General features: G+C 45.4%; 1 protein-coding gene across 1 annotated transcript in view; it reads right to left on the minus strand.

The window, feature by feature from the left end:
- The window catches only part of LOC311146665 (uncharacterized protein), a 46,886-nt gene that overhangs the window by 13,079 nt on the left and 6,425 nt on the right, over nucleotides 1-27,382 (minus strand). The window contains exons 3-8 of the mRNA XM_084183196.1: nucleotides 1,947-2,018; nucleotides 1,796-1,849; nucleotides 1,642-1,713; nucleotides 1,301-1,378; nucleotides 1,144-1,215; nucleotides 924-998 (exon numbers count right to left, since the gene is read on the minus strand). Of these exons, the coding sequence (XP_084039322.1) occupies nucleotides 924-998; nucleotides 1,144-1,215; nucleotides 1,301-1,378; nucleotides 1,642-1,713; nucleotides 1,796-1,849; nucleotides 1,947-2,018 (423 nt within the window). The remainder of the gene's footprint in view (nucleotides 1-923; nucleotides 999-1,143; nucleotides 1,216-1,300; nucleotides 1,379-1,641; nucleotides 1,714-1,795; nucleotides 1,850-1,946; nucleotides 2,019-27,382) is intronic.

Here is a 27,382-nt window from a genome sequence, read left to right on the forward strand (position 1 = left end):
CCAAGAAGACTCGAGGATGTAATCGCTGCCAAAGGTGCTTCAACAAAGTACTGAGTAAAGGGTCTGAATACTTAAGTAAATGTGATATTTCAGTTTAATTATTTTTTATACATTTGCAAAAATTTATAAAAACCATTATGGGGTATTGTTTGTAGATTGATGAGGGAAAAAAACTATTTAATCAAGGCTGTAATGTAACAAAATGTGGAAATAGTGAAGGGGTCTGAATACTTTGCGAATGCACTGTATGTCTAATAAATCACTGTATTTGTTTATTTAATTAAAATAATTCCAAAATATATTTGCAATATTTTATTTCCCTGAGCCTCCTTTGGCCCTTGAAATGCTCAATTTGATTGTGTGGGCATTAGGAAACTAATTTGAAGACATTTACATACACAGCCCTGATAGGATGGTCTAGAGCCCATCCCCTTACCCAGACGAACAGTCATTGGTCTATTATAATCAGATCACATTACTTTCCCGTTGAACTCGTAATCTTTCTTCTCAAATCTGCAGGACATAAAACCACATAAAGATCAGATATCGATTTATTAGGTTATGAAATCCTAATTTTGGGATATAATGTTAATGAAATGTTAGAGAAAGACCCCAATGAACGATTCAGAACATGAATAATCATATTTGTCTTGGAAAAGGTATTTTATAACATAAGGAAGTAAAATATCATAAAAGCGTGGTTTCACCCGCTTTGGATAGAGTGGGTGGACACCCTACATATAGTAATGGACTAACTGAGTTGAAGAGTTAAATTGATTTTTTTTTATCTTCCCCATCTTTCCACCCTAAAAGACAATTATACAGAGAATTAGTGCAGGTACAAGCAAATAGGATAAATCAACGTTAAGTAGAAATTATAAAAGCAATATGAGGACTGGGATAAGTTTATGGGCAAGACTCGCCTTTGAGGTATTTTCCGAAAGACTGTCAGTGCTGGCTGAGAGACCACTGTGAGTAGATAGGTCATACAGATTATCCTAAAAGACACAAAGATGATAACATGCGTTTTAGATTTACCTGTGACTATCAATGTTGCCATGTTAAAAACAATAGTATTCCATTACAAGGTTGTTTACTTTTTCTGTTAGGTAAAGTATACCTCTGAAGAGACACCACACTCACCTGAGAATGTGTCCTAGTCCCCAGGGGCTTGGGGGATTTTCTAAACATTCCACTGAACACTCCTCCCTTCTCCTGTAAAACAAGGGCAGGTCAGTGGGGATCCTACTGTATACCATTGGAAATAGTCCAATTAGGAATCTGTTGACTGAAGACTAACCTTAGTGTTGATGTTGTCAACGAGACTGTAATTACTGCCTCGCCTGGATGAAAGCTCACCGTCTATTGACAAATGATCCTGAGACACAGTAAAGTGTTATAAAAATACTTCTGCATATAAATATTTTTCATACAATATCCTCCAAATACTGAAAAATATCAGTTATGATAATATACACTGAGTATACAAAACCTTAAGGACACCTGCTCTTTCCATGACATAGACTGACCAGGTGAATCCAGGTGAAAACTACTGTATGATCCCTTATTGATGTCACTTGTTAAATCCACTTCAATCAGTTAAACAATTATTTCTAAGCCTTGAGACATGGACACACACACCTGAGCATGTGTTACATCTTGGGAAGGCTTGGGAGACTTCTTTAAAATGCCTTTTTCCTGAAAAAACAACAACTAACAAAGTAGGAGGTAAGTTGATAATTATGCCCATTGATCAATGAGCATTGATGAAAGTCTCCCCCAGCCTCATACTCACCTTAGTGTTGTTGTCATTGCTGGCTGAGAGCTCAGTGTTTACAGACAAATGATCCTATCAATAGGATGTATGTTAAGTCAATACAGTCAGACTTCATCAAATCAAGATGTAGATACATTGTAATAGTTTAATATATTGACATCACTATCACCTGCACAGGTACTGAGCGTTCTGCTGGTTTAGAGGATCTTTTGAACATCCCACTGAATTTTCCTCCTTTTTTCTGGGAAAGAGTGGGGGAAGAGTAGAAATCAATGACTGTATATATGAATGGAGAAAGCCATCGATCACGTGACACCATTCATTCCTATGCGAAGACTCAATGGCTGCAGTCTAAACACGTTAATTTTACCCCCTCAGCCGTCGCGCTAGCTACTTTCCCTCAGGGGGATCGCTGTCGAAACCGGATGCAGTTTGATTGCCATCTTAAGTGGAGGTCCAATTCACAAACGTTGCCCCCTCGGCCCACAGAGGGAGCGAGTGAAGAATTTTGATCACTTGTGGGGTTGATATGACTCACAGTTTAATGCAAACAGTAGTCACGTGTCAAACTCCGGTGCCCACGAAGTGTGAAATTTAATCAACACCGCTGCATTTTCAGCATGTGAGACATAATTATGAAGCTAGCTTGCTAATATATATATATATATATATAATATATATATATAGATTACATTGATTTTAGCATTGGCAAATGAGAATTATGCTCAAATTGGCTTAGTCTCGTAGTGAGGAACTTATAAAAAGTAGCTAGCTTCATAAACATATCTTGGGGAATTCTGAAATGTATTGGAATAAATTACCCAAACTATAAAACTAGCTAGCCAGCTATTGGTAACTGTAGCTAGCTACGTTAGCTTGCTAGGTACATTAATAGCTTTAGGTTGGTTGTTTTTAAACTCAGTTTCAAGATTTCCACCAAGGACATTGCCTCTCCGATCATCAATCTCCCTCTCTTGGGCAAGGGACATTTGAAGTACACTCGGATGTGACGATGTAAAATGTCATTCAGGGGCCGAGGGCTATCTACTTTGCGTTTGGACTGCAGCCAATAGCGCATTGAAGCCAAATGAAGTCGTAGAGCACGATGCTTGTAACGCCAGGGTAGTGGGTTCGCTCACCGGGACCACCCATACACACAAAAAAAATTTATGCATGCATGACTGTAAGTCGCTTTGGATAAAAGCGTCTGCTAAATGGCATAGTAAGATGGCGTCTCATGGAGACATAACATGCTCAGTTTGAGCTACTCCAGGAAGTGACGTTGCAGGCTAGCTCAGTGCTGCACCCTCTCATTGAATAACTCAAGTTGAAGACCGACCGGGGTACTGCAGGCTGCCATTAGCAACTAAATTATCCTTATAACTTCATCTGTGTGCAATTTTAAAATAATCCGTTCAAGGACATACATCTGGTGTATTACAAGCAATTATTGGTACCATGATTGTTTTGATACATCTTTTTTTTCTCACGAAGATTGCCATTTTTCCATTCACTATAATGAGGGATCCTGTTTTCCGCTAACAATACCTGCAGTACCGCGGTCAGCCTTCAACTTCCATGGCTTCAATGAGAGGGGACAGTAGTTGTCCCCTGGTAGAAATATACATTGTGTCAGCATTTTTTAGGAAATCATGATGAAAGTGGACATTTTGGGCTGTTTTTAGACCTATACGTGCCTCCTGTAAGACCCTATGATATTTGAACCTTACTGTACATGATACAAACAACATCTTGGTGTCATTATACTCCTTATAGTGTGCTCTAAAATATGGAGTATGTCTTGATTCTGAAATACAATTTTTCACATTCATTTATTCAACATAAAAAATATTAATATCTCAAATGTACTATTTTTTGTGTTCATTTTAAGACTTTCAAGATTGTTTGGAACAATATACTCTACAAGAGTTGGCTCTTGGCTAATTCTGAAGGTATGATACATTTTATGAGCACCACCAACACATTGAATGGGAAAATGGATTCAAAGGGAACTCCCTCTGCTTGTGATTTGCTGAATGTGCAATTCTAAAGGAGGGCTGTGATTGGTTAATGACCTATAGGGCTCTATTTTAACAACCCTAACATAATGGTAAATCTAACCACTGGCGGTAGCGCTATAGGTCCGGGGGTGTGTCAGAAATATTTTTGCTCATTTCACAGCCATTATTATGAGCGCAATAGCTGGCGGTGGTGCAAAAGCTCTGGGTTTTGATTAATAAACAAGTTGTAGGTGTGAGGAGGACTTGGCCACTCACTGGCCAATCAAGGCATTCCATGGCTTAATAATGCATGTGTTTGTATCAAGTTCTGTAGGTTATTGACAGTCTTTGCGTTGTCATCAACTCCAATTTGGCTGGGGGCACGGAATATTCTCGTCCTAGTCCATTGTGGATTGATACTACAGTCTATTAAATCACATAGGCTACAGTAACGAGTGAGAGCAACAGTAAAAAAAAAAACATCCAGTGTTTGCTCAATATGTTTGGAGTGTTGACAGTCAACATTATTGTAATTGATTTCAACAAGAATAAACCTTTACACATCGCACTTCTCCTCAAATAAAAAATACTAGGCTCCCGTAAATTGTATTGTATGTGTGAGGCATGTTCTCAATAAGCAAAATATAGTAGGCCTACCGTTGATATGCCGTTTAGGACTGAACATTTTGAATAGCCTATGTTTGGACAAGCGTGTCTTTGGTAACCAAGACAAGAGGCGCTCTTTGGAAATGGGGATGGATTCAAGCCGAATGGAGTATGCACTGCAGGTAGGCCTATGTGAATTGTCAATAATGCAAAAGTATGTCTGCAAAAGCCTCACGAGTAGACCATTTAAAAACCTTTTATGGATCGGCTATTTGGCTAATGCATGGCTAGGATAAGAAAGACACCAGACGCATTGCTGTTTAACCAGCTTTCGTTATAGTGGGGTAAGGGTAGCCTACTAACGGCTTGTTTTGTAATCAAACGAAATGGAAAACAAACAATTGTTACAGGAAAATAACTTCAATGTTTCCAAATACCATTGTCCCCAGATTATATCATATCTCGTTCCATGATGGGCATATAGCCTACATCAGGAGTGTCAAACTCATTCCATGGAGGGCCTAGTGTCTGTGGGTTTTTGGCTAGCCCTAGACAACGAGGTGAGGGGAGTTCCTTACTAATTAGTGACCTTAATTCATCAATCAAGTACAAGGGAGGAGCGACAACCCGCAGACACTCGGGCCCTAGGTGGAATGAGTTTGACACTTGTGGCCAACATGGAGGTTTTTACGCACATCCTACAATAATGTAATAGCCTACATAGATAAAAAGGGGATGTTTGGCTGCTGCAAAACTTGATCTTTTAATAAAGCTTTGGTGATTAAGATTTCTTTCAAAGTTGTATACTGAGCTAAACACTTTATTGTTGATAGTCTTGACTACTTGGCGAATGGATTGGCCATGACCAAAAAAAACAGCCTTCACTGAGAGGAGGGGAGGCTATGCTTGGTTTTTAATCAAATGAAACGAAATGGGAAATGTTTTATGTTTACGGGCATAAAAAAGCACATCTCTCCATGTGCATATGGGCACTATGCGTCACGTCTGGAAAGGTTGCGCTTCCGTTGTCAAAATCCATGCCATAACCAACCACGTTACCGCTAAGACAAGCTTTCGGTTGGTTTTAAATATCCCCACCAGGAATACTGAAATTGGAACTTTGGCACACGTTTTTGAGGATACACCTCAGATATTGCCACCCCTCTCACCTCAGCGCAAGTGAGCTCATATAAAACAGGTACATTATCAATCCTGGCGCTAGGGTTTGAAAATATACTGAACAAAAACATAAACGCAACATGCAACATTTTCAAAGATTTTACTGAGTTACAGTTCATATAAGGAAATCGGTCAATTGAAATAAATTCATTAGGCCCTAATCTATGGATTTCACATGACTGTGAATACAGATATGCATCTGTTGGTCACAGATATAGTACCTTTAAAAAAAAAGTAGGGGCGTGGAAACCAGTCAGTATCTGGTGTGACCACCATTTCCATCATGTAGCGCTTACCAAGACGACGTTGAATGTTTCTGAGTGGCTTAGTTATGACTTAAATTGGCTTGAAAATCTATGGCAAGACTTGAGAATGGCTGTCTAGCAATGATCAACAATCAATTTGATAGAGCTTGAAGAAAAAAAGAAAAAAAAAAAGAAAAAAAGGTTATTGAGAAGAAAGTTGTCTAGGCGATGCTTGAGAGCGACATTAGATTGTCAGTTGTCCTCCATGACGTTTTCATCAGAGCTCGGTTGAGTATCTGGACTGACCTTTCTGCTGCGCTGTTCGCAGTGCCTAATTTGTAAATCGGGAGGTGCCGGAGCAAAATGTGAGCGCGAGAGGGTGGTGACCTAGGGAGCTCTACTCCCTCTCCCCCGCTCCAATGCTCGACATCGCCGGTCTACTAACCACCGGTCCTGGCTACCATCATTATGCACACCTGCTCCCCATCGTTACGCACACCTGGACCTCATCATCACCTTGATTGCTCTCCCTTTATTTAGCCCTCAGTAGCCTCAGTCATCAGGCAGTTTTGGTCACGTTCAGTACACTTCTCCTGTTTTGTGAATCTGCCTTATTCTTATCATTAAACTCACCTTCTGCACCTGGTTCCTGACTCCCAGTGTATATTGTTACACCGGCACAAATTAAGCACTGGCTGTTCGAGGCAGGATGGTAGGCGGGAAGAAGGGTCTGCTTGATTCCATTGTTTTTCATGAATTGTTTGAAATTTGAAGAGACCAGCTGGGGTCCATTGTCTGAGATGATTTCTTCGCACAATCTATAGGATGCGAGTAGGCTTCGTAGATTTCCGATGAGGTTCGCTGATGTCATTGAAGTCATGTGAATAACTTCCAACCACTTTGAATAGCTGTCGATGATCACTAAAAAGTACTGCTTGTCTTTTTCAGCTAAACCAATGTGAATTCTCTGCCACACCCTCTTGGGCCATCTCCAAGGGTGAAGTGATGCGACAGCTGGCATCTTCTGTACTGCTTGGCAGATTTGGCAACTCTGCACTTTCTTCCGAATGTCACTGTCCAACTCTGGCCATCAGATGTAACTACGGGCTAAGGCCTTCATACGACAGGTGCCAGAATGTTGATCACTTGTAAGCGCCAGAGTACACAGCCTTGGTCTTTAGACAACTCGTTTCTTCTCATGAAGTATGGTTTCATCGGTCACGTAGCACGGTCACCCATTTACTGTGATCCACACTTTGCTGAGTAGAGGATATTTACTTGTACTTTGCTCAATGTCTTTTGAACAAATTGGCAGCTCATCCACATGTGAGAAGTAGAATATGCTTCCCTCCTCAGCTGTGATGTCTTTGTCTTCTCTTGGTAGTCCTGACAACACGTCCGCGTTAATGTGATCAGTTGACTTTCTGTATTCGATGTCGTAGTTGTTCGCCATGAGTATGAGTGCCCATCTTTGCATTCTCAATGCTGCTAAGGTTGGAACTGCAGACTTGGGTCCCAAGATAGCCAGAAAAGGCTTGTGGTATGTGATCAACGTGAACTTTCGTCCGTATAGATAACTTCTTGACTCCAAAGATGATTGGGGCAGGGCCTCTTTTTCAATCTGGGCCTAGTTCATTTCTGTGTCTGATAGTGTCTGCGAAGCAAACACAATGGGTTTTTCTTCTCAATTGTCAATGATGTGGGAGATCACAGTGTCCACACCGTACAGTGATTCCTTGTAGGTCCATGACCAACTGAAAAATGTAAGTAGCACTTGAGACACTGTAGCTAAGGCGATGATACTTGTACAGCCCACGGTGAGTGTTGTTTGTCAGATTTTTCTCAGAATCTGCATCCTTCTGGAGCTGCTGGTAGGCGTGCGAGAGATCCAACTTGCTGACTGATGTCCATACAGCTAGTTGAGCGATTAAGTCCTCACTGTTTGGTAAGGGATAAGTCTCCTCTTCCACACTGGTTGTTGGTGGCCTTATAATCGCTACACTCTTTGGAACGACAGTCAATTTGGTGATGATCTTTGTCTCCTCGAACATATCCAACTTTTGTCCACAGCTTCCTTCAATGCGTATGGCACTGTTCTTGCCTTCTGGAAAATGAGTGTCAGGGCGTGTCCTTATCGTTACTTGAAATCTTTGATGTAGGGCTGGGCGATATATTTAATTATTTCGAATTAATGTTTTTGTGCTATGTTCCAAACGCCTGTATCGCAAGAATCGAGGTTTAAATTTTTTCAGTTTTTATGAGTGTTTGTCTTTTTGGTCTCGTCTCCTTCGACCCTTCTGTGCTGTGTGCACTGTGCACCTTCCCACTCGCACACAGACACCAAGCCCCTCCCCCTGCCACTCACAACAACAAAGAGACGAAAGATCACCTTCATCCTCTCTGACAACAAGCAGTTTCAACTCGCTATTTGCATTTGAGGTTTGGTACGACATAATCGGTCATATGGACACCAAAACACATTGAGACATTATTGTACTGTAATAAAGGAGAACCTAACCTTTGTAACGATACCCTTTTTGTCTCAACTCCCAACATTTTTAACAGAGCAGACGGGAGTATAAGCTCCCGAGTGGCGCAGTGGTCTAAGGCACTGCATCGCAGTGCTAGCTGTGCCACTAGAGATCCTGGTTCAAATCCAGGCTTTGTCGTAGCTGGCCGTGACCGGGAGACCCATGGGGAGGCGCACAATTGGCCCAGCGTCGTCCAAGGTAGGGGAGGGAATGGCCAGCAGGGATGTAGCTCAGTTGGTAGAGCATGGCGTTTGCAACGCCAGGGTTGTGGGTTCGATTCCCACGGGGGGCCAGTATTAAAAAAATAATGTATGCACTCACTAACTGTAAGTCGCTCTGGATAAGAGCGTCTGATAAATGACTAAAATGTAAATGTAAAATGAGTATCAATTAACTTGATTGTGGAAAATTTATGCTCAGTTTCTGTAGTGTGCGGCATTGCGGTTCCATGTACCGCTAGCAGCATTTTAGCCACAGACTTATGTTCTGTCTAGCCACAACTGTCATTCTCATTCTGAGAAATAAGCATATTCTTATCCAGGTAGACCACTTGCTTTCAACATCTAAACAAAGTGAACAGGCTATGTTGTTCAAACAGTTGGAGATGGACAGGAGTGTGTATTCATAACAGTTCAACTATTCTACCTTGTTAGCAAGCAAATAGATCCAAGTTGGCTAGACTTTAAATATAAAGATTAGCTGGCTACTCACTAGCTGTGGGCTTGTGCTTGAGAGATTATTTATGAGACCTGTGTTAATTTTCTATAATACCTGCTACCAGAAGTTGTCATCATTAGTGGATGTGCATTGTGCATGGTATATATGTTTTTTTTGTTTGTTGAGATTTTGGAGTTGGAGTGAGTAGTCATGCTGTACTTCACTCCGCAGGTAATATGACACACATTACATTGGAACGATTTGATTAGTGTAATGTTAGCTAGCTACATAGTTGTCTTTGTATCAAAGATAAAGGTGTAGTATAGAGAAACTATCGAGTTTAGCTAGCCAGGTACATTCGTTCGCAGCGACGCCGTTTTTCAAACAAAGTCAACACCGCAGCCATTGCTAGCTAGCCAACACTACCATCTAGCAGTACTGTAGCAACTAAATACAATATCATTTTAGTCAATGAGAATTTTGCAACGTAAAACTTCACTTTCTGAACATTCGAGATGTGTAGTCCACTTGTGTAGCTAGCAAGACTGACTTTGTGCTAGCTAGCCAACATTTAATTATTTATGCGTTATGAAAGGAACTAGACACGGACACAAATGATCTGTTTAGTGTGTTAACACACTATTGGTAGTTTGTTGTAACCAAGTATTGGTGCTAAACCGTGTGTTATTGGATGCTAGCATGCTAGTTAGCTATGGCGTCATAGGATACGGTGCCCTGGGCGGTTTTCACGGAAGAATACTGTACCAAGTTAGCTAGCTGAATAAACTAAGTTAGAGTCTATCCCTAGAAAACATTGAACCACTGTAGTTTACAACAATTATAATTTCTAAGTGGAAGTTGGGAGAGTTATATTTGAGTGTTTCAGTGAAGGGTAAGTGAGGGAGGCCCCGCTCTGTCGCTTCCCCAGATGTTTAGTTCATTTTATTCCGATATCTTTTGCATTATTGTAGCCTTTTCTGTAGCCTGTCAACTATGTGTCTATCTATCCCTGTTCTCTCCTCTCTGCACAGGCCATACAAACGCTTCACGCCCCGCGGCTGCTGCCACTCTAATCTGGTGGTCCCTGCGCACACGACCCACGTGGAGTTCCAGGTCTCCGGCAGCCTCTGGAACTGCCGTTCTGCGATCAACAAGGCAGAGTTCATCTCAGCCTATGCTACCCTCCAGTCCCTCGACTTCTTGGCACTGACGGAAACATGGATTACCACAGAAAACACTGCTACTCCTACTGCTCTTTCCTCGTCTGATCATGTGTTCTCGCATACCCCGAGAGCATCTGGACAGCGCGGCGGTGGCACAGGAATCCTCATCTCTCCCAAGTGGACATTCTCTCTTTTCCCCCTGACCCATCTGTCTATCTCCTCATTTGAATTCCATGCTGTCACAGTCACTAGCCCATTCAAGCTTAACATCCTTATCATTTATCGCCCTCCAGGTTCCCTTGGAGAGTTCATCAATGAGCTTGACGCCTTGATAAGTTCCTTTCCTGAGGATGGCTCACCCCTCACAGTCCTGGGTGACTTTAACCTCCCTACGTCTGCCTTTGACTCATTTCTCTCTGCCTCCTTCTTTCCACTCCTTTCCTCTTTTGACCTCACCCTCTCACCGTCCCCGCCTACTCACAAGGCAGGCAATACGCTTGACCTCATCTTTACTAGATGCTGTTCTTCTACTAATCTCACTGCAACTCCCCTCCATGTCTCCGACCACTACTTTGTATCCTTTTCTGTCTTGCTCTCCTCCAACACTACTCACTCTGCCCCTACTCAGATGGTAATGTGCCGTCGCAACCTTCGCTCTCTCTCTCCCGCTACTCTCTCCTCTTCCATCCTATCATCTCTTCCCTCTGCTAAATCCTTCTCCCTCCGATCTCCTGATTTTGCCTCCTCAACACTCCTCTCCTCCCTTTCTGCATCTTTTGACTCTCTATGTCCCCTATCCTCCCGGCCAGCTCGTACCTCCCCTCCTGCTCCTTGGCTTGATGACTCATTGCGAGCTCACAGAACAGGGCTCCGGGCAGCCGAGCGGAAATGGAGGAAAACTAGACTCCCTGCGGACCTGTCATCTTTTCACTTCCTCCTCTCCACATTTTCTTCCTCTGTTTCTGCTGCTAAAGCCACTTTCTACCATTCTAAATTTCAAGCCTCTGCCTCTAACCCTAGGAAGCTCTTTGCCACCTTCTCCTCCCTGCTGAATCCTCCTCCCTCTCTGTGGATGACTTCGTCAACCATTTTGAAAAGAAGGTTGACGACATCCGATCCTCATTTATTAAGTCAAATGACACCACTGGTCCTGCTCACACTGCCCTACCCTATGCTTTGACTTCTTCCCTCTCTCTCCAGATGAAATCTTGCGACTTGTGATGGCCGGCCGCCCAACAACCTGCCCGCTTGACCCTATCCCCTCCTCTCTTCTCCAGACCATTTCCGGAGACCTTCTCCCTTACCTCACCTCGCTCATCAACTCATTCTTGACTGCTGGCTATGTCCCTTCCGTCTTCAAGAGAGCGAGAGTTGCACCCCTCCTCAAAAAACCTACACTCGATCCCTCCGATGTCAACAACTACAGACCAGTATCCCTTCTTTCTTTTCTCTCCAAAACTCTTGAGCGTGCCGTCTCTAGCCAACTCTCCTGCTATCTCTCTCAGAATGACCTTCTTGATCCAAACCAGTCAGGTTTCAAGACTGGTCATTCATCTGAGACTGCTCTTCTCTGTATCACGGAGGCTCTCCGCACTGCTAAAGCTAACTCTCTCTCCTCTGCTCTTATCCTTCTAGACCTATCTGCTGCCTTTGATACTGTGAACCATCAGATCCTCCTCTCCACCCTCTCCGATTTGGGCATCTCCGGCGCTGCTCACTCTTGGATTGCGTCCTACCTGACAGGTCGCTCCTACCAGGTGGCGTGGCGAGAATCTGTCTCTGCACCACGTGCGCTCACCACTGGTGTCCCCCAGGGCTCAGTTCTAGGCCCTCTCCTATTCTCTCTATACACCAAGTCACTTGGCTCTGTCATATCCTCACATGGTCTCTCCTATCATTGCTACGCAGACGACACACAATTAATTTGAAATAATATGTACATAGAAGTAGGGGTAAAAGTGACTTAGGCAATCAGGAGAGATAATAAACAGAGTAGCAGCAGCGTGTGAAGAGTGTAAAAGTGTGTCTGTGTGTGTGTGTGTGTGTGTGAGCGTGTGTGTATGTGTATGTGTGTGTTGGAGTGTCAGTGTAGTATGTGTGAGGGTGTGGGGTAGAGTCCAGTGAGTGTGCAGAGAGCCAGTGCAAGAGAGTCAGTGAAAAAAAAAAAGGGGGTCAATGCTAATAGTCTGGGTAGCCATTTGATGAACTGTTCTGCAGTCTTATGGCTTGGGTATAGAAGCTGTTCAGGAGCCTTTTGGTCCCAGACTTGGCTCTCCGGTACCGCTTGCCATGTGGTAGCAGAGAGAACAGTCTTTGACTTGGCTGGAGCCTTTGTTAGGGCCTTCCTCTGACACTGCCTGGTATAGATGTCCTGGGTGGGAGGGAGCTTGGCCCCAGTGATATACTGGGCCATACTTGCCATACCAAGCGGTGAGGCAGCCAGTCAAGATGCCTTTTTTAGGGCCTTCCTCTGACACTGCCTGGTATAGATGTCCTGGGTGGGAGGGAGCTTGGCCCCAGTGATATACTGGGCCATACTTGCCATACCAAGCGGTGAGGCAGCCAGTCAAGATGCTCTCAATGGTGCAGCTAAATAACTTTTTGAGAATCTGAGGGCCCATGCCAAATCTTTTCAGCCTCCTGAGGGGGAAGAGGCGTTGTCCTCTTCATGACTGTGTTGGTGTGTTTGGACCATGATAGGACCTTAGTGATGTGGACACCGAGGAACTTGAAGCTTTCAACCTGCTCCACTACAGCCCCGTGGATGTGAATGGGGGCTTTCTATGCCCTCTGTTTCCTGTAGTCCACAATCAACTCCTTGGTCTTACTGACGTTGAGGCAGAGGTTGTTGTGCTGGCACCACACTGCCAGGTCTCTGACCTCCTCCCTGTAGGCTGTCTCATCATCGTCGGTGATCAGGCCTACCACCGTTGTGTCATCTGCAAACTTAATGATGGTGTTGGAGTTGTGTGCGGCCACGTAGTCGTGGGTGAACAGGGAGTACAGGAGGGGACTAAGCAACACCCCCCGTGTTGGCGGTCAATGTGGCGGATGTGTTGTTGCCTACCCGGGGGCGGCCCATCGTCAGGAAGTCCAGGATCCAGTTGCAGAGGGAGGTGTTTAATCCCAGGGTCCTTAGCTTACTAATGAGCTTGGAGAGCAGTATGGTGTTGAACGCTGAGCTGTAGTCAATGAACAGCATTCTCACGTAGGTGTTCCTTTTGTCCAGGTAGGAAAGGGCAGTGTGGAGTGCAATAGAGATTGCATCACCTGTGGATCTGTTGGGGCGGTATGGGAATTGGAGTAGGTCTAGGTTGTCTAGCGAAGGGATTTTCTCACCTGAGTAGGTATTCAGCTGTAACTGCGTTTTCTTTAACGGGAGGTGAGACAGAGCATCCTGGTAACACACTTCTGAGATCAGAGAGACAGCGGCCCCTGTGTCTAACTGCATATGCAACTCCTTTCCATACAAAGTGACATTCACTGTAATGCCCTTTTTCCCATTGTAGGTAGTGTAAACTGTATACACCCCAAACAGCTCTAAATCATCCTCGTTTTTCTTGTTGTCATTTTTCTCAGTAGTTTCAACATACTGTATCTGTCCCGCTCTGTGGTTCCTACATGCACAGGCTATCTGTCCAACTTTAGAACAGACATGGCATTTCAAATTGTTCAATCTGCAATCACCAGCAGAATGTTTTCTCTGCACCTGTAGCATGGTTGCTGACCTGCATTCTCTTGCCTTGTCATTTCTCTGATACTGTTCCTTGCCAGTGTCATTGCTGCGCTTGAACTGACCTTTTCCTCTCATGGGAAATGTTTTTGCATTTTTGTTCACTGCATTTACTGATTGAGCCTCTTTTGTTTTCCCTGAAAACTCCCTGGTGTTCTTAGAAGCTAACTCCATTGACAAAACCATCTCACATGCCTTTCTGAATGTTAGATCCTTCTCTGCTAGCATCTTGTGCGGTAAAGATTCAGAGCAGAGTCCTACTTACAAGCTAATCTCTCAGTGCATCTCCAAGATATTGTCCAAAATCACAATTAGCCGACAGCTGTCTCAAAGCCAAAAGCTGAAGATTCCGCAGTCGTAGCACATCCTGGTACTTTCCGCAGGTGCTGGAGTTGTAGGCAAATTCATGGAAAACAGATTGGGAAATGCCGCACAGTGCTGCTCATGCTTCCAGGTGATTTTATTTCTAAGAACGTTTCGACCCTTAGGTATTCACCAGGCATCCATATCCCAGGTGGGGGTGGAAGGTTCTATATATAGGGGCAGTACTCAGTGACATCACTTCCTGAAACAGAGGTCTCGGGCCATGATTTTTGCTAGGTACAAATTCCATGAGAAAGTACAGAGAGCTTGCGAATCATCTGAACAGTTTGTGACTGAGCTGCGTCTGCATGTGAAAGACTGTGATTATGCAAACAAAGATGAGATGGTCAGGGACCGTATTGTATTTGGAATACACTCACCGCGAGTGAGAGAGACATTTTTGAATGATTGGTCTGAGCTAACGCTGGACAAAGCTATCGACATAGCCAGATCTCACGAGCTAGCACAGGCTCAGATGAAAACCATTTTGGGCGGCAGCACGAGCGCATCACATGAACAAACAGTGCAAGCAGTCAGGCAGACATAAAAGCACACCTCGGGTGCCCAGAGAGCGCGCTTCAGAACGGAGAGAGACAGAACTCCAAAACAGTGACAGAGACTCAAAACGCCCCAAACCATGTGGATATTGTGGATACAAAGAGCATGACGAACAGGAAAATTGCCCAGCTAAAGGCAAACAGTGTACTAAATGTGGAAAATGGAATCACTTTGCAAAGGTGTGCAGAGCTCACCATGGGAAAACAGTACACACAGTGAATGAAGATGAAATCAAAGAGTCAAATGCTGATGAACTGTTTATTAGTTCAGTGACACAGAAAAGTCAGATATCAGAGACGGAGCAAGCCTTTGCTGACATTGAGATAGGAACACAAGGCACAGATCTAAAGTTCAAACTAGACACTGGTGCACAAGTAAACGTTATTGAATGAGTACTGCAGCTTGACATCTGAGTGCGAGCTAAAACCCACCACTCGCACACTGACTGGTTATGGTGGTGAACAGCTCACAGTAAAAGGCACATGCACTTTCAAATGCAAATACAAGGAAAGTGACATGATGTTGGACATTTACATTGTTGACACTGGAGCACCTGCAGTGCTAGGGCTTAAAGCATGTTTCGACATGGACCTCATCAAGCTAGTGCTATCAGTGACAGCACCAGTGGAGACAAAGAAGGTCATGGAGGAGTTTGCAAATGTTTTTACAGGAATAGGACTATTCCCAGGAGAATATACCATTCACCTTGACCCAGACGCAACCCCTGTGGTCTACCCACAGAGAAAGATTCCCCTTGCTCTCCGTGCCCGTCTGAAGAAAGAGTTGGAAAGCATGGAGCACCAAGGTTACTGAACCGACGGATTAGGTCAACGCGTTAGTGGTGATGGAGAAACCACGCACAGGCAAGCTCAGAGTACGTCTCGATCCAAGAGACTTGAACAAGGCTATCAAACACCCCTATTATCCCTTACTGACACTAGATGACATCACACACAAGCTAGCGGGAGCACGCTATTTCAGTGTCATGGACGCCAAATCAGGCTACTGGGCTTTCATGCTCACAGAAGAGTAATCTAAGCTCACAACGTTCAACACACCGTTTGGACGCTACAGGTTTCGTCGCCTGGCTTTTGGGATTATCTCAGCCCAAGACGAGTTTCAGCAAAAGATCGATAAGATGTACGAAAGACTCGACGGAGTTGTGGCAATTGTGGACGACATTCTTGTCTATGGTCGCGATGCTGCAAAGGTCCCGCGAGAGAGGAGTCCGGCTCAACCCCGAGAAGAGCACAGTCGGCGCTACAGAGGTCAGCTACTTTGGACATCGTCTCACAGTGAATGGAATCAAGCCAGATCCACAGAAGATCTCAGCCATAAAGGAGATGGAGCCACCAAAGAACCACGCAGAGCTGGAAACAGTGCTTGGCATCGTCAACTGCTTAGCCAAGTTCGCACCCAGCCTCTCCAATGCCAACGCACCCCTGCGTCAGCTGCTAAAGCAGTCCAACAAGTTTCTCTGGGGCAAGCAACACAACATGGCTTTCCAGAAAGTGTAAGACTTGTTCACGAGAGAACCAGGATGAATCCTTGCCTACTACGACCCCAAGTAGGTGCAGTGCTACTGCAAGAAGGAAAGCCCATCGGCTACGCTTCCAAATCTCTCACAGATTGTGAAAACAACTACACTAAAATCGAAAAGGAGCTGTACGCCATTCTGTTTGGATGTAACCGTTTCCATCAGTATGTCTATGGATGACAAGTAATTGTAGAATACGACCACAAGCCCCTCGAGTCAATCATGAGAAAACTGCTAGCCGCAGCTACACCAAGGCTACAGAGAATGATCCTTCAACTACAAAAATACGACTTCACAATCAGACCTCCTGTTTTCAACTCTCTTTCTCTACCGCACCTGCTATTTCAACCTTTAAATGCCCGGCTATGAAAAGCCAAGTGACATTTACTCCTGATGTACTGACAGGTGCTCCAGTGTCAACAATGTAAATGTCCACATCACCAACAAACTGTCATGGTCCAAACACACCAAGACAGTCGTGAAGAGGGCACAACAATGGCTATTCCCCCTCAGGAGACTGAAAAGATTTGGCATGGGTCCTCAGATCCTCAAGAAGTTATACAGCTGCACCATCGAGAGCATCCTGACTGGTTGCATCACCGCCTGGTATGGCAACTGCTCGGAATCCGATCGCAAGGCGCTACAGAGGGTAGTGCGTATGGCCCAGTACATCATTGTGGCCAAGCTTCCTGCCATCCAGGACCTCTATACTAGGCGGTGTATGAGGAAGGCCCTAAAAATTGTCAAAGACTCCAGCCACCCTAGTCATAGACTGTTCTCTCTGCTACTGCACGGCAAGCGGTACCAGAGCGCCAAGTCTAGGTTCAAAAGGCTCCTTAACAGCTTCTACCCCAAGCCATAAGAATGCTGAACAGTTCATCGAATGGCTACCTGGACTATTTGCATTGACCCCTGCTACTTGCTGTTTATTATCTATGCATAGTCACTTTACCCATACCTACATGTACATATTACATCAATTACCTCGTCTAACCTGTACCCCCGCACATTGACTCAGTACCGGTACCACCTGTACATAGCCTTGTTATTGTTATTTTATTGTGTGACTTTTTTAAAATATACTTTAGTTTATTTAGTAAATATTTTCTTAACTCTTATTTGTGCCAACAAGTGCATTGTTGGTTAAGGGCCTGTAAGTAAGCATTTCACGCTAAGGTCTACACCTGTTGTATTCGGTTCATGTGACAAATAAAATTTGATTTGATTTGATAATTGAACTCAGGCCGAGTCCACTTCAGCTTATCCGGACAGATTAATATTTTCAGGAGTAGGGCCATTTTAGGTTTTCATTCGGCAGGTGATGAAATACTATTTCGAAAAACAAAGAAATGTGATATTTCACCTACAAATCATCGCATTTGATAGTTAATAAAAAGCAAACATTTGTGACAGTCTGTGTGATCCTATAGCTATCAGAAAGGGTCCCTAATTTAGAAAATCTCTGATGCTATAAATGCTTTTACTTTTACTACAGGCTATGGCAGTGTTTTTCATAACTTCAGTCCACCCAATTGAAAAGTGCACATTCACTTCCATAACATTTGTTCTAGGCTACCAGCATGTAAGATAAACATGTACAATAATACAGGATACCCTTACAAAAAAATCACTGCCATTAAAATGCAGTAAAACTGCAGTACAATTAAATAATGGTTGTTTAATTAATGATATCTGGTAGCTTGCTGTGTGTGTTGGCTTCTAATGGTAATATTTTGTCAGTGTTAGCTAATTGCACTGTTTATAGTGCTGTACCTTTTCTTCTGTTCCACTGAATGCTGTTTTGATGTTCTAATATGACTATCTAAATTTGTTTTCAGAATTGAACAAATAAATAATATGCCATTTATAAATAACACGTAGGCCTATGTCTTTTATTTCAACATCCTACTACAATCCACCAGGATTTACAAAACCCTATTTTAAATCACATTTATTTCCATCAATAATCAGTCAAAAATGATTGCACCTGAATTTGACCCTGAAAATATGACTATTATATTTTCCCTTAAAGATTTTAAGCAATTAACATAATACGTGCAGTAATTTTATTTACATTTCAGTAGATAAATAAGGAGGTATGCATATCAGTTCCTGATGAATATACATACTGGAAACCTTGATTGTGTGTGTGTGTGAGAGAGACATTGTAAACTAGCCTTATTCTTGAAACGTGTAACCCCCAATATGAAGTTTTTCTTGATTCATCAGGGATCCTTGTATTTTTGTTAATTTTGTATTTGACAATAGGATACAATTTGCCTATCCCTGCTCCCCCTCAACACTCATTCTAACGTTACAACTCTCAACTGCTTTTTTCAATTCTTGATTCTCTGTTTTTGCAGGAATCTTCTAGCTTGGATGGAAGGATGGAGGAGGGAACAAAGGGAAGTACAAAAGTTATCCAGCCTGCTGACAATTTTTTTTAAATAGCCTATGTTTTGATGTCTTTCTCTCTCTCGCTATATATATATATATATATATACAGTGAGGGAAGAAAGTATTTGATCCCCTGCTGATTTTGTACGTTTGCCCACTGACAAAGAAATGATCAGTCTATAATTTTAATGGTAGGTTTATTTGAACAGTGAGAGACAGAATAACAACAAAAAAATCCAGAAAAACGCATATCAAAAATGCTATAAATTGATTTGTATTTTAATGAGGGAAATATTTTTGGCTCCCAGGTGTCTTTTATACAGGTAACGAGCTGAGATTAGGAGCACGCTCTTAAAGGGAGTGCTCCTAATCTCAGCTTGTTACCTGTATAAAAGACACCTGTCCACAGAAGCAATCAATCAATCAGATTCCAAACTCTCCACCATGGCCAAGACCAAAGAGCTCTCCAAGGATGTCAGGGACAAGATTGTAGACCTACACAAGGCTGGAATGGGCTACAAGACCATTGCCAAGCAGCTTGGTGAGAAGGTGACAACAGTTGGTACGATTATTCGCAAATGGAAGAAACACAAAAGAACTGTCAATCTCCCTCGGCCTGGGGCTCCATGCAAGATCTCAACTCGTGGAGTTGCAATGATCATGAGAACGGTGAGGAATCAGCCCAGAACTACATGGGAGGATCTTGTCAATGATCTCAAGGCAGCTGGGACCATAGTCACCAAGAAAACAATTAGTAACACACTACCCCATGAAGGACTGAAATCCTACAGCGCCCGCAAGGTCCCCCTGCTCAAGAAAGCACATATACAGGCCCGTCTGAAGTTGGCCAATGAACATCTGAATGATTCAGAGGAGAACTGGGTGAAAGTGTTGTGGTCAGATGAGACCAAAATGGTGCTCTTTGGCATCAACTCAACTCGCCGTGTTTGGAGGATGTCAGTGCGACGTGTATGCGGTGGGTGAAGTCAAGAGCAGGACACCGAGCTACTGGCACGTACTTTACTGTACACAGGAAATACAAAGTAACAAAACAAACCTCCAAACAGAGAGAAACAACTAACCCGCACACAAAATAGCAACAGCCGAAAATGACGAAAAAAACAATCACACACAAAACACAATGTGAGACAGAGGGTTATAAAGGGAATAAAATACAACATAATTGGAAACAGGTGTAAACAATAAAGACCAGACAAGACAACCACCGAAACATAGATCGGTAGCAGCTAGTACTCCGGGGACGACGAACGCCGAAGCCTTCCCGAGCAAGGAGGAGGAGCAGCCTCGGCTGAATCTGTGACAGTATCCCCCCCTTGACGTGCGGCTCCAGCCGTGCGCCGACCCCGGCCTCGGGGACGGCCAGGAGGACGCGGAGCAGGGCGAGTCGGATGACTCCGGTGGAAATGCTTCAACATGGAGATCTAGGATGTCCCTCCTAGGGACCCAGCATTGTTCCTCCGGACCGTACCCCTCCCACTCCACGAGATACTGCATGCCCCCCATCCGACGCCTCGAATCCAAGATGGAACGGACTGAGTACGCCGGAGCCCCCTCGATGTCCAGTGGGGGCGGAGGAGCCTCTCGTACCTCACTCTCCTGGAGTGGACCAGCTACTACCGGCCTGAGGAGAGACACATGGAACGAGGGGTTAATGCAGTAATTAATGGGCAGTTGTAACCTATAGCATACCTCATTCAATCTCCTCAGGACTTTAAATGGCCCCACAAATCGCCGACCCAGCTTCCGGCAGGGCAGGCGAAGGGGCAGGTTTCGGGTTGAGAGCCAGACCCGATCTCCCGGTGCATACACCGGAGCCTCACTGCGGTGGCGATCGGCGCTCGCCTTTTGCCGCCTGATGGCCCGCTGCAGATGGACATGCGCAGCGTTCCAGGTTTCTTCCGAGCGCCGAAACCACTCGTCCCCACCGCAGTGGCTTCGATCTGGCTCTGATGCCAAGGTGCCAGGACCGGCTGATAACCTAGCACACACTGGAAAGGCATAAGGTTAGTTGAGGAGTGGCAGAGTGAGTTTTTGGCTATCTCTGCCCAGGGGATATATATCCCGACCACTCCCCCTGCCGGTCCTGGCAATAGGACCTCAGAAACCTACCTACATCCTGGTTCACTCTCTCCACCTGCCCATTACTCTCGGGGTGAAAGCCTGAGGTAAGGCTAATCGAGACCCCCAGACGTTCCATAAACGCCCTCCAGACTCTAGAGGTGAACTGGGGACCCCGATCAGACACTATATCCTCAGGTACCCCGTAGTGCCGGAAGACGTGTGTAAACAGGGCGTCAGCAGTTTGTAGGGCTGTAGGGAGACCAGGCATAGGAATGAGACGACCAAGATCGTTGTGTTCCCCTGGGAGGGGGGAAGGTCCGTGACAAAATCCACCGATAGGTGAGACCACGGCTGTTGTGGAACGGGTAGGGGTTGTCATTTCCCTCTGGGCAGGTGTCTAGGCGCCTTACACTGGGCGCACACCAAGCAGGAGGAAACATAAACCCTCACGTCCTTAGCTAAAGTGGGCCACCAGTACTTCCCACTAAGGCAGTGCACTGTCCGACCAATCCCAGGATGACCAGAGGAGGGTGACGTGTGACCCCAATATATCAATCGATCACGAACCTCGAGCTGCACGTACTTCCGACCCTCTGGACACTGTGGGGGAGTAGGATCGGTACGTAACGCCCGCTCGATGTCCGCATCAACCTCCCATACCACCGGTGCCACCAGACAAGACTCCGGAAGTATAGGAGTGGGCTCAATGGACCTCTCCTCTGTGTCATATAGTCGGGACAGGGCGTCTGCCTTAGCGTTCTGTGACCCTGGTCTATAGGTGAGCGTAAATACAAATCGAGTGAAAAACATAGCCCACCTTGCTTGGCGAGGGTTCTTCCTCCTCGCCGCCCGGATGTACTCCAGGTTACGATGGTCAGTCAAAATGAGAAAAGGGTGTTTAGCCACCTCAAGCCAATGTCTCCACACCTTCAGGGCTTGAACCACAGCTAACAGCTCCCTGTCCCCCACATCATAATTGTGCTCCGCCGGACTGAGCTTCTTAGAAAAGAAAGCACAGGGGCGGAGTTTAGGTGGCGTCCCCGAGCGCTGAGACAGTACTGCACCGATCCCAGCCTCGGACGCATCCACTTCGACTTGGAATGCCAAAGAGGGATCCGGATGTGCCAGCACTGGAGCCGAGGTAAACAGGTCCTTCAGATGCCTAAAAGCTCTGTCCGCCTCAGCCGACCACTGCAGACGCACCAGACCCCCCTTTAGCAGGGAGGTAATGGGAGCTGCTACCTGCCCAAAGCCCCGGATAAACCTCTGGTAGTAATTGGAAAAACCCAAGAACCGCTGCACCTCCTTCACCGTGGTGGGAGTCTGCCAATTGCGCACGGCTGAAATGCGGTCAATCTCCACCCCTGATGCGGACAACCGGTGTCCCAGGAAGGAGATGGACTCCTGGAAGAACATACATTTCTCCGCCTTCACATACAGGTCATGCTCCAACAGTCTACCAAGCACCCGACGAACCAGGGACACATGCTCGGCTCGTGTAGCGGAGTATATTATAATGTCATCAATATACACCACTACACCCTGTCCATGCAAGTCCCGGAAAATCTCATCCACAAACGATTGGAAGACTGCAGGAGCATTCATTAACCCATATGGCATGACGAGGTACTCATAGTGACCCGAGGTGGTACTGAATGCTGTCTTCCACTCATCTCCCTCCCTAATGCGCACCAGGTTGTACGCGCTCCTGAGATCCAATTTTGTGAAGAATCGCGCCCCGTGTAATGACTCCGTCATACTAGCAATCAGAGGGAGAGGATAGCTGTATTTGATTGTGATCTGGTTGAGACCACGGTAGTCAATACACGGGCGTAAACCCCCATCCTTCTTCACAAAAAAGAAACTCGATGACGCAGGGGAAGTGGATGGCCGTATGTATCCCTGTCTCAGAGATTCGGTGACATATGTCTCTATAGCCGCCGTCTCCTCCTGAGACAGAGGATACACATGACTTCGGGGAAGTGCAGCGCCTACTTGGAGGTTTATCGCACAATCCCCCTGTCGATGGGGTGGTAATTGAGTCGCCTTCTTTTTACAGAAGGCGAGAGCCAAATCGGCATATTCAGGTGGAATGTGCATGGTGGGAACTTGGTTCGGACTTTCCACCGTCGTTGCCCCTACGGAAACACCTACACACCTCCCAAAACACTGATCAGACCATCCCTTGAGAGCCCTCTGTTGCCATGAAATGTTGGGGTCATGAGAAGTTAACCAGGGAAGCCCCAACACCACTGAAAACGCAGGAGAATCAATCAAATACAAACAAATTATCTCCTCATGGCCCTCCTGCATTTTCATCCTGAGAGGCGCCGTGACCTCCCTAATCAACCCAGACCCCAAAGGGCGGCTATCTAGGGCATGGATAGGGAAGGGCACATCAACTGGAACAATAGGAATCCCTAACTTATAGGTGAACTGGCGATCGATAAAATTCCCAGCTGCGCCTGAATCTACTAGCGCCTTATGCTGGGAATGAGGAGAAACCTCGGGAAACACAACTTTAATACACATATGCGCAACAGGGAGCTCTGGGTGAGTTGGGTGCCTACTCACCTGGAATGACTCCTCAGTGCGCTGCCTACTGCCTCAATTCCTAGGAGACCCTCCCCAGCACCGACCAGCAGTGTGTCCTCTGCGGCCACAGTTGGTGCAGGGGACGGCCTCTCTCCGGTTTCTCTCCTAGTACCAGCACCTCTGAGCTCCATAGGGGTCGGCTCGGAGGTGCTGGGGGATGGAATGGACGGCCCCGAGTCCGGACGTCCGCGGGTAGCCAACAGGGTATCCAGGCGAATCGACATATCCACCAGTTGGTCGAAGGTTGGTGTCCCTGCAGGCCAATTCCCAACGCACGTCCTCCCTCAGGCTACATCTGTAGTGGTCGATGAGGGCCCTCTCATTCCATCCCGCGTTGGCAGCCAGCGTCCGGAAGTCCAGTGCAAACTCCTGCGCGCTCCTCCTCCCCTGTCTGAGGTGGAATAGACGCTCACCCGCCGCTTTACCCTCTGGTGGATGATTGAATACTGCCCTGAAGCGGCGGGTGAACTCTGCATATTTGACAGTAGCGGCGTCTATTCCCCCCCACTCGGCGTTGGCCCACTCCAGCGCCTTGCCGGACAGACAGGAGATGAGGGCGGACACGCTCTCGTATCCCGAGGGCACCGGGTGGATGGTTGCCAGGTAGAGTTCGACCTGGAGCAGGAAACCCTGACACCCGGTAGCTGTGCCATCATAAGCCCTCGGGAGCGAGAGCCGAATCCCACTGGACCCCGGAGGTGAAGCGATGGGCATCGCTGATGGTGATGGTATCGTCGGAGGAGGTGAAGGCAAACCTCCTCTTTCCCATCGCTCCATGGTGCTCACCACCCGTTCCATGGCGGTGCCGAGAGCCTGGATCATGGCCGCTTGTTGTTCTACTCGTTCTTCCATTGATCCAGCTGGCACCGCCGCTCCTGCTGACTCCATGTCTTGGTGTGTGATTCTGTCAGTGCGACGTGTATGCGGTGGGTGAAGTCAAGAGCAGGACACCGAGCTACTGGCACGTACTTTACTGTACACAGTAAATACAAAGTAACAAAACAAACCTCCAAACAGAGAGGAACAACTAACCCGCACACAAAATAGCAACAGCCAAAAATGACGAAAAACAATCACACACAAAACACAATGTGAGACAGAGGGTTATAAAGGGAATAAAATACAACATAATTGGAAACAGGTGTAAACAATAAAGACCAGAGAAGACAACCACCGACACATAGATCGGTAGCAGCTAGTATTCCGGGGACGACGAACGCTGAAGCCTGCCCGAGCAAGGAGGAGGAGCAGCCTCGGCTGAATCCGTGACAGAGGAGGAGGAATGCTGCCTATGACCCCAAGAATACCATCCCCACCGTCAAACATGGAGGTGGAAACATTATGCTTTGGGGGTGTTTTTCTGCTAAGGGGACATGACAACTTCACCGCATCAAAGGGACGATGGACGGGGCCATGTACCATCAAATCTTGGGTGAGAACCTCCTTCCCTCAGCCAGGGCATTGAAAATGGGTCGTGGATGGGTATTCCAGCATGACAATGACCCAAAACACACGGCCAAGGCAACAAATGAGTGGCTCAAGAAGAAGCACATTAAGGTCCTGGAGTGGCCTAGCCAGTCTCCAGACCTTAATCCCATAGAAAATCTGTGGAGGGAGCTGAAGGTTCGAGTTGCCAAACGTCAGCCTCGAAACCTTAATGACTTGGAGAAGATCTGTAAAGAGGAGTGGGACAAAATCCCTCTTGAGATGTGTGCAAACCTGGTGGCCAACTACAAGAAACATCTGACCTCTGTGATTGCCAACAAGGGTTTTGCCACTAAGTACTAAGTCATGTTTTGCAGAGGGGTCAAATACTTATTTCCCTCATTAAAATGCAAATCAATTTATAACATTTTTGACATGCGTTTTTCTGGATTTTTTTGTTGTTATTCTGTCTCTCACTGTTCACATAAACCTACCATTAAAATTATAGACGGATCATTTCTTTGTCAGTGGGCAAACGTACAAAATCAGCAGGGGATCAAATACTTTTTTCCCTCACTGTATACACATACACTACCGTTCAAAAGATTGGGGTCACTTTCCTTGTTTTCGAAAGAAAAGCAATTTTTTAACATCAAATTGATCAGAAATACAGTGTAGACATTGTTAATGTTGTAAATGGCTATTGTAGCTGGAAACGGCTGATTTCTAATGGAATATCTACATAGGCGTACAGAGGCCCATTATCAGCAACCATCATTCCTGTGTTCCAATGGCACGTTGTGTTTGCTAATCCAGGTTTATCATTTTAAAAGGCTAATTGATCATTAGAAAACCCTTTTGCAATTATGTTAGCACAGCTGAAAACTGTTGTGCTGATTAAAGAAGCAACAAAACTGGCCTTCTTGAGACTAGTTGAGTATCTGGAGCATCAGCAATTGTGGGTTCGATTACAGGCTCAAAATGGCCAGAAACAAATAACTTTCTTCTGAAACTCGTCAGTCTATTCTTGTTCTGAGAAATGAAGGCTATTCCATGCGAGAAATTGCCAAGAAACTGAAGATCTCATACAACGCTGTGTACTACTCCCTTCACAGAACAGTGACTTAGTACTTGGTGGCAAAAACCCTTGTTGGCAATCACAGAGGTCAGACGTTTCTTGTAGTTGGCCACCAGGTTTGCACACATCTCAGGAGGGATTTTGTCCCACTCCTCTTTGCAGATCTTCTCCAAGTCATTAAGGTTTCGAGCCTGACGTTTGGCAACTCGAACCTTCAGCTCCCTCCACAGATTTTCTATGGGATTAAGGTCTGGAGACTGGCTAGGCCACTTGGCCGTGTTTTTTGGGTCATTGTCATGCTGAAATACCCATCCACAACCCATTTTCAATGCCCTGGCTGAGGGAAGGAGGTTCTCACCCAAGATTTGACGGTACATGGCCCCGTCCATCGTCCCTTTGATGCGGTCAACACAGTAGCCATTGCTAGCTAGCCAACACGACCAGCTAACTGTACTGCAGTAGCTAAATACAATATATTTGTGCTAGCTAGCCAACGTTTAATTTTTGCTGCGTTATGAAAGGAACTAGACACGGACACGAATTATCTGTTTAATGTGTTAACACACTATTGGTAGTTTGTTGTAACCAAGTATTGGTGCTAAACTGTGTGTTATTGGATGCTAGCATGCTAGTTAGCTATGGCGTCATAGTTAGGCATCGTGGGCTGTTGTGGGTAGTTATTGTAGGTTAGCATTGTTTTCGGCGGTGCCGGGTGTAGCACGAAGCTAGCTAGCTAGCCGTTTTTCAAACAAAGTCAACACAGTAGCCATTGCTAGCTAGCCAACACGACCAGCTAACTGTACTGTAGTAGCTAAATACAATATACTTGTGCTAGCTAGCCAACGTTTAATTATTGCTGCGTTATGAAAGGAACTAGACACGGACACGAATTATCTGTTTAGTGTGTTAACACACTATTGGTAGTTTGTTGTAACCAAGTATTGGTGCTAAACTGTGTGTTATTGGATGCTAGCATGCTAGTTAGCTATGGTGTCATAGTTAGGCATTGTGGGCTGTTGTGGGTAGTTATTGTAGGTTAGCATTGTTTTCGGCGGTGCCGGGTGTAGCACGAAGCTAGCTAGCTAGCCGTTTTTCGAACAGAGTCAACACAGTAGCCATTGTGTGCTGTACTGTGGCAGCTAAATACAATTTATTTGTGCTAGCTAGCCAACGTTTAATTATTGCTGCGTTATGAAAGGAACTAGACACGGACACGAATTATCTGTTTAGTGTGTTAACACACTATTGGTGGTTTGTTGTGACCAAGTGTTGGTGCTAAACTGTGTGTTATTGGATGCTAGCATGCTAGTTAGCTATGGTGTCATAGTTAGCTAGCTGAATAAAGTGGGTTGAGTCTATTCCTTGAAACATTGAACCGCTGTGGTTCACAACAATTCTGATTTCTAAAGGTGGAAGTTGGGAGAGTTTTTGCTCGGGTGGTTCAGTGAAACAATTA

This window comes from Coregonus lavaretus (assembly GCF_964263955.1).
Source record: "Coregonus lavaretus genome assembly, chromosome: 19".
NCBI classification, from domain to species: Eukaryota; Metazoa; Chordata; class Actinopteri; order Salmoniformes; family Salmonidae; genus Coregonus; species Coregonus lavaretus.